The 15818-nt window shown below is 43.6% G+C and overlaps 1 protein-coding gene across 2 annotated transcripts; it reads right to left on the minus strand.

The window, feature by feature from the left end:
- Positions 1-193: 193 nt before the first annotated feature.
- Positions 194-15771, minus strand: prkacaa (protein kinase, cAMP-dependent, catalytic, alpha, genome duplicate a). Of its 2 annotated transcripts, none has more exons than XM_061089336.1 (10): positions 14986-15771; positions 7618-7679; positions 6973-7101; positions 5887-5985; positions 5698-5780; positions 5479-5605; positions 5281-5376; positions 4964-5086; positions 3593-3757; positions 194-2422 (listed from the first exon to the last, which is right to left on the minus strand). In XM_061089336.1, the coding sequence occupies exons 1-10, from the start codon at positions 15029-15031 to the stop codon at positions 2297-2299; spliced, it is 1056 nt and encodes a 351-aa protein (XP_060945319.1). In that variant the 5' UTR covers positions 15032-15771; the 3' UTR covers positions 194-2296. The 2 variants fall into 2 exon arrangements, with proteins under 2 accessions (XP_060945319.1, XP_060945318.1); XM_061089335.1 differs by lacking the exon at positions 14986-15771 and adding an exon at positions 9960-10407.
- Positions 15772-15818: the final 47 nt, after the last annotated feature.

Here is a 15818-nt window from a genome sequence, read left to right on the forward strand (position 1 = left end):
TCCCCGGCCTTGCTGAGCGTGATGCGTGTGAATGAAAGGTTTAAATGGTGACCAGGCTGTCGGCTGTGGAAACTAAGCTTTCTCTAACGTCGTCTCAGCTCCTGGGGTCGAGGGGGGGGCGGGGGCAGGGGTCGGGTCGGGGGCGGGTCTTGACGTTGGGTTGCTTTTTTACCACATGCAAGAAAAACCAAGCTCATCAGAGAAATATGTATTATAAAGAATACACGTCATTTCCACACAGCATCGGACACATCTCCATCAGACAGTTCAAGACATTCAAAAAAGGTTATCCTGCGTTTCATCTTAAATACATTAAAGAGAGACTCCCAAAAATAATTACTCAAGCCTAACCCCAATCATTTAGAGTCGAAAGAACATTCTCAGAAATTTCATGATACAAGATTTGACAAATAGAGTGATGCACATCAAACAGTTCACAGAAGCTTTTCAGTGAGATGGACAAAAGTCTAGCACCTAGGGGCTATGGAGGGTGGTGGGGGGGGTGGGTGAGAGCAAACATCCTTCATCAAACCAAAACAATGTGTTCAGTCAACAAACCAGCAATAAGATTTGGTCTGTGATTGTCTTGCATCCACAGAAATCAACTTGGCAAAAAAAGGGGGGCGAGCGTTGGGAAAGCTTCCTTCGTTTCACTTGTTACACAGAAAGCTAGAAAACAAGAAAATTAACTGAAAAACAAAAACACTCCAATCGTAGCGGTCCCCAAATTTTGGTTGGACTGCAAGTCTATGTGAATGTGTTATATGTAAAGTATATACAAGAGAAGGTGAGACGCACGAGTTCAGTGACTCGATCAGCAAACTGTCGTCCTCTAAACCGAGCGCTGAACCGAAGCCAGAAGAACCTTCGGACGTTTATCTGGATCTCGTTCCATCTTCAACACAGAGCAGCCGAGAGTCTGCTTCAATAGTTACGCATGTTATCCACCGTCTCTGGTACCTCAGCACGAGAAAAGCATAATGCTATGCCATATTTAAAAGTGATATTGTACAAAAATAACATGCACACTTTGTTGAAACATTTTGCTACTTTTTTGCGTATTAAAATCCACCACCATCAGAGTTACATACAGAAAACTTTGCAGTGTTCTCAGTTTGCAAATTTGGCAGAATTTATATTTGTTTATTAATGAAATTCTTAATTCAGTTTCACAGCTATGAGACAATGTTGAAAAAGATGGATTTTTCATGTTTTCTATCATATATATATATAGAGATATATATATATATATGATGTATAAATGTACTATGAATTAAATAAACAATAGTCAGGAGTGTGACCACAATGTTAGTTGCTGCTAAATCACAGCTTTTTAACCCACCCTTGAGCACTAAATAACACACAAGCACAGAGATTGACAAAAAAAGGACAAAATGATCACCAATAGGATTTTCTTTTAAATGCTCTAATAAATTCAGCTAAGAGAAAGACAGATTTAAATGCAGACCTCATGTTTACCATCTCGTACAGGTCCCCGGAAAGCAGTAAGACCCTGATGAAGTTTACTGTGATAAATCATGATCTCGCTGATCACAGAGATCCCCACTGCTTCAGCTGCGAGCAGTGAGCGCATCATCATCATCATCATCATCATCATCATCATCATCTACCCAATAATCACACGGAGCAGACGAAGGCCGGCGCAGAGAGTTTCAACCCGTGAACCACCGCAGCCACAGCTCTGCACCAATGCTTCCACGCAGGTTTCCAACCAGTTGGCATTATGATAGGCACATCTGTTGGACTTGGTATTGCTTGGACAGATTCAAAATGGAGAGATGGAGTGGGGGGGGACGGGGTGGGGAAGAGATACAACAATCGCTCCTTGAGAAGCTTGAAGAGAGGGCCTGTTCAGGGGGGGTATGGGAGGGGGAGGAGCCTATAGCAGATTCAGTACCTTAACAGAAAAACCAATGCCTCAACCTGCAAAGACTTGAAACGTGTCATTAACCAATCAGAAGTCTCCACCTCTCACTGTTCTCCTCCAGCCCCGCCCACAAACACAAGAGGGATAAATAAAACAAATCGGTAACAGTTGAGAAACAATCAGAAAAGGCAACACTGCTGGTTCTGCTGGATCTTTCTTCACTTTGCCTACATTTCCACTGGGGGGGGGGGGGGGATTTTACATTGTTGTCGTCATAACAAATAAGCAAGTTAGCAGTCCACCCTAGCGCTTCCTGTCTCCAGACCCCCGTTTACCTTCTCAATGCCTGTCTCTCTCTCACTCGTTCTCTCACTCGTTCTCTCTCTCTCTGCTACTCATGGTTGGAATCTAGAACTCAGAAAACTCCTTTGCACACTTCTCTGTGAAGGAGACTCGGATTTCCTCTTCCTCGTAGTCGTCGAAGTTGCTCGTGTCGCCGGGGCCTTTGCACTTAGGGATGAAGGGAGCTTCCACCTGGAACACACAGGACACCGGGGATGAACGAGGGAGAGTCGACTCAGAGAGAGAGTGGAAGCCACAGCAAGCTCCATAATCAACTAGGACGTTAGAATGGATCCAAGGAGATAATGGAAACACTTACACATATTTACAGTTTTACATGGCATCTTAAGATGGTTAAAATGGATGTGAGTGTTGCACAATAGGAAAAAAATCACACTCAAATACTTGGAAGTCTTTGGATTAATCTGCGGTCACAATGCAGGACGAGTTTATGTGATCACATGATATCATTTGTTTTCCCTGAAGCCAACGAGCTCAGGAGTGTTGAAATAAATCAAGATAATAAATTAAATCTTGTCTTTTTAAATAACATATACTTACAGTGTTTTCTGTGTATTGTGCTTATGGTCTGTGTCTTTGTGAGTATTTAACTTTTGTTGACATACTGTTGGGGGGGGGGGTCAGTTTCTGTGGTGCATTGCACAAAACCTTTTCCTGATGAGTCCAGGGTAAATGAAGGGGTTAATATGAATATGATATTTTACAGCACTAGGTATGGGTCAGGGAGGAACCCACTAAATGTTGGTGTGAATCCGGATCTGGAGGTAGGAACATTTTTTTCGACTTCCTTTAACGTTGCGAGATCGGGTGTTTTCTAAATGTTTTGTTGTTTATACTCAGAGAATAATTCATGGATCTTGTTGACAGAAATCCGAAATATTCAGGCAAATTTATATTTATATGAGTTTGAATTTTGGTGCAGATCTTAATCAAAACCTGCATCCAGTTAATTTAAATATGTTTTCATATGAAGAATGTTATCGTCTCGTTATTATGTGAACTCTGTCCATTGTATACGTGATTCAGGCTTTGTAGAAATAAAGTTGAGTTACTGTCGGGCTTTGTTTGAATTCATTAAGTATTGTCAAATGAAAAAGGAGTTCAATATACATATTCTTGCTATAATCTGACTGAATCCATCAGCTTTTAAGTTCAAAAGAATATTGAGAGAAATACATATTTTGGGTGATTTAGATAGATCTCTGATGAAGCACAGATGGTCTGAAATGACCCACAGATGTAAATTGAAGGCACTTCTACTGACCTAAGACTCATTAAAACCATTTCGATTTAAAAATGAGAGTTTGACACATTGCAGCTGTGTAGACGCTGGCCTCTCACCTTCCTCTGGTAGATGGCTATCCAATCAGTGGTGGCAAACCACTTGTGGCCCTTGATATCGTTGACTCCATTCCTGAGGTTTCCAAAGCGCTTGGTCAGGTCCACCTGAAGCAAATTTCTCAGCAGGTCCTTCAGGTCTGAGCTGAAGTGAGAGGGAAAGCGAACCTGCAAATGAAGAAAAAAATAAAACACTGTGTGAGTGTGTGTTATCAAACACAACTCATTTAGACCTTGTGATAAGGTTTAGGTGTACGGCAGGTGGTTAGTGCCAGACTGAGAGTGATGCAGCTATAAGAGCAACTGTATTGATGACATATTGCCCACTGATGGTGAATTTAAATGGGATTTGCTTGGTTATGGACATGTGTGTATGTTGCACCATTCTGTTTTTCTTTGTCCTTCCTCATCTATAAATCTTTTTGGTCCACATGATGACAGATGTGTAGGAGGTGCAACAACAGACCAGCTGATGTGACCCATGTAGCTCCAATACTCTGCTGAACATCTACAGATGCTAGGGGCGCTGTACGACTGATTTGACATTTTACACACATGTCACATCTCTGAGAACTTGAAGAAAATTAAACTTTGTATGTCACTAATGTACGTGCCTAGTGAATCGTAAATCTGTGGCTTTATATTGTTGTTGAGCTGTTGTGAGATTACCACAACACATGCTAAAAAGTTCAGTTATTTATATACGTGCCCAAAATGTATAACCACTTGTAAATAAAGGTTTTTGATTCAGTTGATTTGTAAAATGTCCCTTGAAACTAATGCATTGTGAATGAGATTTATCTTCTCGAAATAAAACATATTGACAAACAAATAACAATTTTTATTTTAAATTTATATCTATAGCACATATTTGTAAAGTTTTATCTGTTTTCTATCAATTACATACAAAATCCTCAGAGGAACCGATGAGTTAAGAGCAGAAATGTCCACACCTCTAGTCAACATACAGAGATAAAGAACCTCTCACTCTCCCAACTCGATCAATTTAGAGTCTCAGATTCATCTAACCCCAATCTGCATGTGTTTGGACTTTTGAGAGGAGGCCAGAGAACAAGGATCCAGTGCTGACCACTGTACCGCCTTGGTTTAGCAGATTTGAGAACATTATTCCTTAAAAAATTATTTCTGTTGTTTCTTAAGAAGCATCCATTCAACACAGGAAGAAAAAGTTGCTTTACCTGAAAAATGTGTCACACAACAACTACAATTCCCATTTACATTACTTTTTTCTACAATCAGTTTGAATTATGGACTTCAAACTCATTTTAAAGTTTTTACTTCACATACCAGTACCTCTGATGAGTAACAGTGTATGATTGTGCACTGTATTGTGATGGCACTGTCAACACTCACCTTCCCTGATACAATCTTCTCGTAAATTTGAATAGGCTGGTCGGCAAAGAAGGGGGGGTAACCAGCAGCCATCTCATATATCAGCACGCCCAGGGCCCACCAGTCCACTGCTTTATTGTAACCCTGGAAAACACAAAGACAGAACAGGACGGTCAAATATGTCCTGGAACTAAATGTCTAACTCAAACTATATGAGAACATAGAATAAGCAGCATGTTGTACCACAGTTTGCTGCTTTTTAATTTAATGAAATCATGAAGCCTTAACAACTCTGTCCTCAGATACAAAGTAGTGCTGTTGCTGGGCAGAACACTGACCTTACTGAGGATGATCTCCGGTGCCAGGTACTCCGGGGTCCCGCAAAGCGTCCAGGTTCGGCCCTTCACCCTTTTCGCGAATCCAAAATCTGTTACCTGAGGGAGGGAGGGAACAGTTGTGAGAACTAAACCACAAAGAGAAACAACCACACAACAACTGTTGTTGATGACCAAGAAGGAGAAACATGCAATCCTTGCCTGTATGTAACCTTGGTGGTCGATGAGCAGGTTCTCCGGCTTCAGATCTCGGTAGATGAGATCCAGTGAGTGAAGGTATTCGAAGGTCAGTACAATCTGGGCTGCGTAGAAGCGGGCGTGTGGTTCACTGCAAAACAAAATCATCCGCAACATTAATAATCAACCAGCAGCACATGGGAATATTTATATTTAGGTAGAGTAAGCAGAAAGTCAATTCACCTGAATCTACCAATTCTCCTTAAGTGTGAGAACATTTCACCCCCGGGTACATACTCCATTATCATATACAGATTACTGTTGTCCTGCAGAGAGATGAGCAGAGTTTTACTTTGACATGAAAGACAAAGAAAAACAAGGAGGTGCACACATGCTTAGAGGATAAAACACATGAACTTATTTAATGCATACCTTAAAAGAGTGCTCCAGTCGCACCAGGAAGGGAAAGCTGACCGCCTGCAAGATACGTTTCTCGTTCAGTGTGTGCTCTATCTGCTTCAGCTTCACTACCTGGGAGGAAGTAGGCAGGAAGCTTATTAGGGACACACAGGTTCATCAGACATATTAGAACATGTAGAAACAAAATAAAAAATAATTGGATACAGTAATTCAATCAAAACGTGTCTTCCATTCCTGCATTTGGATCCCTACAAGATGTTGAGCCGGATATTGTGCGGTCACCAGTTGTTATGTGTGAACTCTTCAAAGACCTGATTCTAGAGGGTCACAGACATGCTTCCTCTGACTAGATATCAAGCTGGCTACAAATTTGCTTCTACTACAGCCAATCAGAGCGCAGGGGGGGGGGAGGGCAGTATAAAGTCTGGAGAGCAGACATACTGGTGGAGGGTTTCTCTTAGTGAGTGGTCACGTAGTGTGTGAACCCCTGGCCCCAGTCAGTCATGTACTATGAAGTGAGCAGTAGTTTAGTCTGTACTTGGAATAATACTGACGAGATCCGGGACACTGTGACCTCTTTAAGAAACAACAAACTGAATATATGTCTCGGTAGGTGGCGCTATAAGTAGAGGTAGATATAGATATAGATAAAAATTAAAATTGTTATTTGTTGGTCAATATGTTTTATTTCGAGAAGATAAATCTCATTCACAATGCATTAGTTTCAAGGGACATTTTACAAATCAACTGAATCAAAAACCTTTATTTACAAGTGGTTATACATTTTGGAAACGTATATAAATAACTGAATTTTTTAGCATGTCTTGTGGTAATCTCACAACAGCTCAACAACAGTATAAAGCCACAGATTTACTGTTCACTAGGCACGTACATTAGTGACATAAAAAGTTACATTTTCCTCATGTTCTAAGTATTGGAGCTAAATAAGTGCCCTCAGAGTCTTCTTTCTTCATGGAGCTACTAGCCAGTGAGACAATTGTGTAAATAACCCGTTATTATCCCATACAAAATAGATTACCCCAAGTCAAGCATTCAAATGTACTATTCCACCTGAATACAATGCTGCAAGTACTGTACCTTCTGTTTATCAAGTATTTTCATGGCAAAATGCTGGCCCGACTCTTTGTGTTTAACCAGCATGACTCGACCGAACGAACCAGTGCCTAAGGTCTTCAAACGCTCAAATTGGTCCAATGCCGCAGTTTGCTGAGGAGAAGAGGAGGAAGTCAGTGAGACGGACGAACCATGAAGAGTCCTACTGTAGTTCAACTATCATACAAAATGATTCTGCTGCTAAAACATCCTGATGTGGCGATTACAAGTATTCACTAAATAAATCCTGTTGGTTTATTGTGAAATAAACCTGCTGAATTTAACAGTTGACATTTTGTTTTCTGTGAGTGAATATTCGAGGTGCACTCATTGTAGAAAATATGTCCACATGTCCACATTAGCCCAGCAGAGGGGGCAATGGCCCTATAAAAATAAATTGGAATGAATTTGCAATCATGTGCGGAGCTGTTCCCATGATTCTGCCTGAGAGCAAGAACAAGCACATGAACACAAAGTCTGGTTCATTCATTATGAAATGCATCTTCACACTTATATGCCTCGGCACACATAAATAAAAACACTGTAAGCACAATAAAATAATGAATTTATGTGACAACGTACAATAATAAAATACAAATGAAAAGAGTAGAAATTCTCATTCACTCTTACCTGAGCTGGATTCTCCCATTTCTTCAAGAAATCTTCTTTGGCTTTGGCAAGAAACTCCTTCACTGCAATCAGTAACAAAGGGCATATTCATTAAAAAGAGTTTGTCTGTTTAAAAATATATATATATACAAGTCCAAACTAAACAGGATTTTGTGTAACAGATCGACCTAACCTAATCACCGAGACCCAGAGAACAGCACAACACTCCTGTTTTACAATCATGTGGAGGAATTTGTGTCGATTCCAGTAATAGAGCATGATACATGATATGTGTGCATTACAATACAGAATGTGTCTATGATCTGATAACAGTCTGCAATCTTCTGCTTGGATCTAAACATCTGCTTCTACTGCAAAGAGGGAATTGATCGAGATATATGTAAATCCATCTGAACTCCACTCAAGCTGAGGTTGATCTTAACACTAATACCACTCAGGGTAAAAATACGCCATCTCATCCAGAGAACAAATTACAAGTAGTCAATTCCCCGCTTTAATATGACCCACCAAAATGATCACAGCTGCAAAAAAATGTTTAGAAGCAACATAATAAAAATGAAGAGATCCGTAAGAGGTGTGAGGTTAAATAAACCTGCAACTGAGAGATTTAAAGCTCAGTGACTCCACTTCTTTGCAAAAACTATAGTGAAGAATGAAGACAAGCACATTCACAATAGGGCTGCATGATGTTAGGAAAACATGCGATAACGTTGGTTAATATCGCGACGACAATATGACTTTCCATATGCCCAAATTCACAACTATTCTCCTAAAAATTACATGGATAAAGTATGACAGACAGCTGTACATCTGTAGATGATACAGGCTTCCACAGCTGCAATGGAAGACATTGTGTGTTCATCAGCATTATTGGAAAGGGGCAGAGAAGAAAGCCACTTGAAGGACATCTCGGTTGTGAGGGACTCTGACACAGTGCAAAGGTTTTATGAGCTGTTGGGGGAGAACTGAACCCTGAACATCATCTCATGATGTCAATACGAGCTATTGTCCAGACAGGTTCAAATGTGGGGATGCTTCTCTGTAACAGCAGGATTGTGCGACCAGAGCCCGATGATTCCCTGGATTACAGGCACGTGCGGAGTCAAAATATCATGTAGACATGAACCCAGTTAACATGAACGATCCAAAACCAAATCAACATTTCATAATGTTTTGTCCAGCGACCCACACTCTACTCATGGTGCAGTTTACCATGAGGCTACAAGAAGAAACCAACTTTGGCAATGCAAAAAGACACATGTACAGCACATGCTAGTATAGGCCTGTGGACACATTCTGACAGCCAGGCACACACGGTGTCATATGGAGAAGTACATTTTTCCGGGCTTATCTTTATGAGGCCAATCCCAGTGCTCTGTGGGAACATGTAGATAACCAGCCCTTCCTCATTCTTCCTCACCATCTGTGGGTGAGTTTTAGGGACACTCGCCGCCCCAGCAGCTTGGGGAGCACTGCTATTTCTTTACTGTTAGTCCAGGACACCAGGGGATCAAGGTTGTACTTTTACAATGTTTTGTCACAAAACAGCGTTTGATTACTGCCGGGAAATGTCAGGCCAGAGCAGCGGAAAACTATCTTGTAACGGATTTGATTCAGATAATATTTTTCGGGCGAAAGATTTCACAAATGCAGTGTAAAGTATAAATGGGGTTAAGGGCGATACAAAAGTATTATTTATTCTTATTTATGAACAACTGAAAAAATCTGTGGAAACATGACCCATCTCAGGATAAAATGGAATGTCAGACTAATCAATGGAAAATAGCAGCCTGAGGCACAGCTAAAATAAAGCCAGTCAGATGTCAATAATGAAATTGCACTGTAATCTATTCATCAACTTTGTTATAGGAATATTTAAACTAATGGATTTTTCCATCGATAACTTCATATCAAAAAGTGGCAATATCTCAAGCATGTGTGTAACCCTCACTGAACACATACACTGAAAACTAAATGAGGCTTAATCCTCATCTAGCAAATGTGATTTCCTGCTAATTCTCTCAGGACCAGCAGCTCCGACAATAGGATGAGAGAAAGCCAGCGAGAACACCAGAGACCAAAGTTCACATAAACATGTGGAGAGCTCTGCTGCTCCCACACTGGAAGCAGACTGGTTCCTGGAGGGAAAACATTTCCAGAGAAAGTTGCTCCACTCCCACTTACAAGGGTAGAATGGAGCTATTCCTATCAGAACTTGAAGCTGTTCAGAAGAAACATTTGGGTTCTGATGTAAGGCAATATCTCCATCTTCATCCAGACTCTATGAGCCTTGGGAGTGTCCGTTCAACACAATGACTCTCCTGTAACTCCACAGTCCTTACCATCTGGGATGACTATGGGAACCTCTGGAGCTGCTGCGTCTGCCGAGCGCGACCCAGATTCACTTGAGCGCGAGGATGACTCCCTCTTGCCTGCGTGCCTTCTGGAGCTCTTCCTGTCACACATTAGCCCTGCGAAGTCGCCCCTGTTCTTCTGCCTTCCTCACAGCCGCTGACTCATGACCTATCCTCCCCCCTCGGTGAGAACTTGGTTCAGAACTGCGACCCTGCGGAGGAGCATCCACAGAAACCAAGTCAAGTGTCCTTGCTGGAAGGCGGAAAGTCTTCAGCGTGTGTCCTGTGACTGTCACTTCTGCCTCGGACCGAGTTCAGAGAGTTGCAAACACCTCCCGTGTGCTGTCGAACGTAGCACGGAGAGCAGCGCTGCGCCCGTTACACTCACAGATCAATTTGGACCCTTGCTTGGTTTGTATCAATATTTATTCTGCTCACAAAAGTACTCTGTGCCGTTCCCTCTCATGTCAACCACGCACGCAAACACACACACATATACACACACAGAGGCTATATATTGATCTTAACAGGGGCATGATCATCAGGGGGAGGAGCATAAAACAGTAGCTGGTATATTTATCCAACCCAGAGAGAGAGTTCTATGGAAAACTAGGCCCAAATAAGAGACCCTGGAGAGGAACCAGACACATTTAGATGCAACTCAAACTTTCCCTTATTAGCAGAACCAATCAGATGTCACATCTGCAACGAAAAACACTTTCCGACCTGAACATAAAAAGCTAAGGGGGAGCGCACCGACCACCGGGAAACTTTTTTCCTCCCTCCACAAATGCACCAGAGAATCTGTAACGCCAGTGTTGAATTGATCCTCAAAAAATCAATCCTCCATCGCTCCCCTGCAGGGCCTCAACAGCCCCACTCTGACGCAGGAACAGAAGGGTTATACTAGGGCGAGCTGACCGACATTTAACTGTGAAGCGCGCCAAATCGGGTCCCGCTTTACAGCAGGCCTTGTTTTGAGAGTGCACAGCCTTGTGTAGTGGATAAGAAAACAGTCGGAGGAAAGAACAGCGCTGCGTGTAATCTAGGAAGGTGTTTGCATGTGTGTCAAGGTGAGAAATAAACTACGCTGGGTAGATAAATCACTGACCAATAAAGGAGCAGAAAAAACTGACACTTGAGCTGATTGCTCATTTTACACTTTCCTGTTCCATTCACATATATTCAACTGCATGCAGAAGACAGTTTAAGTACCAATATCTGTCAGTTTCATCGGGTGGTGATTTATTCAAACTGCTCAGTATCTCTTCCACCCTTAAATCAAACTTGGAGAGTCTCACTTTGGGACTTTCTGTGGTGGTATGCGAAAAAAATAAGTTGTCTGATTCAGTTACCTCAATGTGTATGATGGTGTCTCGCAGTGTAAAAGAAAAACAAAAAAAGTGAAAAAGAAAATCCTGCATCCACCCATTTATCATCTACAAAACTGAATGGGTTTATCCTCGGGTCAAGCCCCACCCCTCCACATCATTTCATGGAAGGCCCAACTGTCCTCTTATGAAACCACATTTTAATTCACTCAATCTGGATTTTTGTTTGGATCTGCACCAAACTGCACACACACTCATGGTTACCAGTCCTCTAAACATGCCTGATTTATTTCATAAGGATCCATGAATTATTCTCTCAGAAATCAATGAAACGTTGAAAAGCGTCTTCATCTCACATGTTGAGGAGAGTGAAAACAAATTACTGCTGGATCCAAATCAAACTTTAAATGGAAACCACATCCTTCCATCAAGTTTCATGGCAATTCATTTGGATTTTATTTGCATAATCCTCCTAAATAACAAACAGACAAATAAATAACCTCCTTGGCGAAGGTAACGGTCCTTTGAACATCGTGCAAGATTTCATCTTCATGCCTCTATAGCTTTCGATGGTGGGAGGCTAAAAGTGACCCAGTTGAAAACAAAAACATGTTTCCCTGTGTATCTTCTGTTCCTCCGGGAGCACTCGTTTCTGCAGAAGAAGTATTTTCAGCAGCACCACCACCAATATAACCTCAGCTTTAAAGGATTAAGGACAACACAAACAAGGATTCACAGACCACCACACCCGTTGACGTGAGAACCCGAAGGAAGCTACTGTTGCTTTTAAGATCACTGAACTCCATACTCAGTTTGGTGCGGCCTGCTGCTGCATTTTGCATCTCAGGATTGTTCCAAGGCAGCATGTTGGCTTGCCAACGGTACGTTAAGCTTATCTGAGCTGGCTGATTGGCATTTCAACCGTAAGGTCCACTGGTAATCAGTGCAGGATTATAACAAAGCCCCTTTTTACTGGAGACAGGAAGTGATGAGCGATCCAAACACAAACCTGCGCCTGTTACACAAACCAGCTGCGTGCAGAGCAGGGGCAGGACGTGAACCACACGGATATTTATAGACAGAGGGAGTTGCACTTTGACAGGGTGCCACCTCGTTATATGGCCAAATCCAAAATGCACAACATTCAATTCAATAAAACCACTGTATCCCAGCTGCTTGTGTTGCTGTGAGAAAGTACTGGACATTATTTCCTGGCCATCAAGCGCTCATACAATCAGCTGGATTTAGAAGAGCAGTGAGAGGACAATGAAGCCAGCTATGTTGTAAACGCTTTTTTGAATCTGTGTATTTAGATAAGTTTATCATCACACTGTGTGAGGGTTCAAGGCTGCCAGTGTGATTCTGTGCAGCACGGCAGCTAACTGACACATCAACAGTGACTGAGAAATGCTTTTGTTCCAAGAGTAACTAGAAAAACAATAGGCAACAAAGCCGAGCCAAACCGATGGTGCTCTGTGTGTACACAAGTGTATTTGGATACATGGACAGAAGCACACATACATCTTGGCTTCTGGCCATAAATACCAATGTGTGCCAGTATAAATGATCTCTCCACCAAAGCCAACAGATAACAACCCATCAGGACACGAGATGAAAAGTAATAACAAACCTCATTATTATCAAAAACGGATTAACTAGATCATCTTCTAAATGTATGAACTTGAGCACAAGTTCATACATTTAGAAGCTTGACCGGCTAAGCTAGTAGGACATAGCATTAGCAACAACTCCACCCATAGCCCACGCTCCTGTCCAGCTTCAGGAGGAGAACTCACGCCAGCAGCAGGCCTCTAGCTCCTCCTGTGGTCGCTCGTGTCTGCCTTCTCCACCGCCTGCGTCCCCTAAACACGGCCTGGCTCGATGGAACAGCCTTCCTGCCAGCCGGTGAATAACAGACATGGTAAAAGGCTGGAGGAAGCCAGCCGACCGTCTGTGTGTAGAGCCTCAAAAGTGCAGCAGGTCCAGTCGATCCAACAGAGCCGGAATTCCAGAGAGTACGAAACCAACAGTTTCTTCTAAGTCAGAACTCAGAGCTCTCCCGGCTGGCTGCGTTCAGCCCATGGAGCAGCACAGGCGGAGAACAACAGAGCAGAGCCAGGGCTGGAGCTTCCTTGCTCCTTCACTTCCTGCTGCAGCTCACAGTGTCTGTCCGCCCTGCTTCTTCCTGTGGGCCAGAAATCTGCTTTCTACAGGAGAGCAGCGACTCTCGGCTCATCTTCTCCGGACTGGAAAGTTCAGAGGAAACAGAGCCCGTGCACCTGAACCAGCTCTCAACACTCCCTTTCCATTTTCCATAGAAACCAAACTGAGCTGCCATGCTGTCTTTAATCTCTAGCGTCTCTGTGGAAAACTACACTCCTGAATGAGGCTCGGGACCCCTGGTCAGCACCTGGCCTCGGGGGGATCGGGTGGGTCCACGGTGATCGGGCTGATAAGGACCTGAGCAAACCTCCCACCAGCATTACCTCCTATGTCCTTGGTTTTAACCTTTCAATTCACACATGTCTACCACCGGTAAACCTTACTAAAAAAGTCTTTGAGGGAATCTGAAAGTCATGGGCTTAGTTACAGAAGCTCCCAGATGGGTTAACATTACAGTGGGACTGAAGGCCATTCTTCACACCTACTCTCCACCAGCAGCAAGGAGCTGACACTCAGGTTGCAGATAGCTGCTCAGACTTTGCACACTTGAGCGTTACTTATGGTGTCGTGGATAAAAGCATGGAAATGTCTTCTCTCCGGACTGGAAGAAGAAGGTGTAACAGGCTTTGTATCGAGACATGTCCCTCATTTTTCTAGTCAATACCTAACCCTTCCTTGACATTTATTGTTGAATGTCCACTCATTTCTTATTGTAATGAGCTAGCATGAAAACATGAAAACATTATGATGGATGAGAAACTAATCAACCAAACCCAAAAGTTGCGCTCGCTAAAAAGGATTAGTGACAGCAGAGCATACATGTACATGGTGACACATACAAGTGCCCTTGTTCTAGATGCTGCTCATCACATGATGTTCAACAGACTCCTCTGCTCCAAGTTTCTGCCTCAAGAGGATCACCCTCATGCATCATATGACCAGGTCCTGGTGGTTACCCCCCCCCCCCTCTATCCCCTCCACCCACCAACTGTATGCGAGAGTGTATCCACTTTAGATTCAAATCATCACTTACATACACATCCTGAAATAATGTGTGCATATGTGGTCTTGAATCAAATGTCTACATTGCTTAGCCCCACACCAGGCTTTGGGTTTGCAGTGTTATTATTCCAGCCTTTCATAACCTTTTGATAAGAGGGAGGGAAGAGGAAAAAAAAAACTTCTGAAACACAAGAACCACAAGTAAAACCTATGACTGTTGTATAAGAGCAGTTTGTGTCCTCCTCGCCTCGCACCTCTCAGTATAACCTGGGGCTTTGAATCACGAGTTTCCCCACAGAACCAGCGGGGAGAATGAATAACATCCTGGTCTGTTCTGCTGGGGAGGAGGAACATGGAGGCCTGGTTCACAGCAGCCGGGCCTGGAAGTGTGTGTGAGGCCACAGTTATCAGTAAAGTTGTGTTGTTGTGAAGGCTGGTCTCTGGGCCTCGGTGTCTCTGGCTACATGGTGGAACAGGAAATGAATGTGAGCGAGTGGATCCGTGGTCCTGGTACTCACCGCTCTCCATCTCATTGCCCTTCTTCGCGGTGGGCGTGTTGCCCATGGTGGCAGGCCGCTGGTGGAGCCCCTGGGTCCGGGCTGACTTCTCCTGGACAAGTCGTGGAGGAGCGATGCTAACACCTCCTAGCGCAGTCGACAGTCTCAATGAAAGCTGACAGCTAGCCACTAGCTAACATCTACCATTATTGACCGATGGGTGCGAATGTGTTTCTTCCACAATGCTTTCCCCCACGTCGAGGAGAGACAACCTCCAGCCCAGCAGGGTAGATCCAAGTCCGCAGCTAAAACTGACGCTTTGAAGCTAGCTAGCTAGGCTAGCACTGCTGCTAGCCGAGATAACCAGTGGATGTTAGCTTGGTTAGCGCTTAGCTTGTGGATTTCCAGGCGAGCACCGGCAGGTCAAGGCGGCACTCGACTGTCCCCTGCTTCCAGATACGGCTTCGTGGATCCAGAATCCGGTCGGGACCCTGAGGGATCGTCGAGTCCCGGGTTCTCCGTGGGTCCACCGGGGAGCTGGCGGTAGCTCGCAGCGTCCCTCGCAGTCGTATCCTGGCCTGACCTACCCGGGTGCTATCTCTTGTAGTCAGGCCTCTTCAGCTGAGACCCGGGGAACAGGAGGGCCGTCCGGGCTACTGGTTCTCTCCGCTGGTGCTTATGTCAAATGGATCTCCCTCCATTCATTCCTAACGCAGCCGTCAAGCGCGATGGGACCGATCATCTGATAGTCGATTACTAAAATCAACAGACCCCCCTTCCATTAATCTTCAGACCGCAAGGGAAACTCCAGTCATCCATCTGGCTGGTCCCGCCTCTGCCTGGCTCCCATTGGC

Source organism: Limanda limanda, chromosome 17 (genome assembly GCF_963576545.1).
Source record: "Limanda limanda chromosome 17, fLimLim1.1, whole genome shotgun sequence".
Lineage (NCBI taxonomy): Eukaryota > Metazoa > Chordata > Actinopteri > Pleuronectiformes > Pleuronectidae > Limanda > Limanda limanda.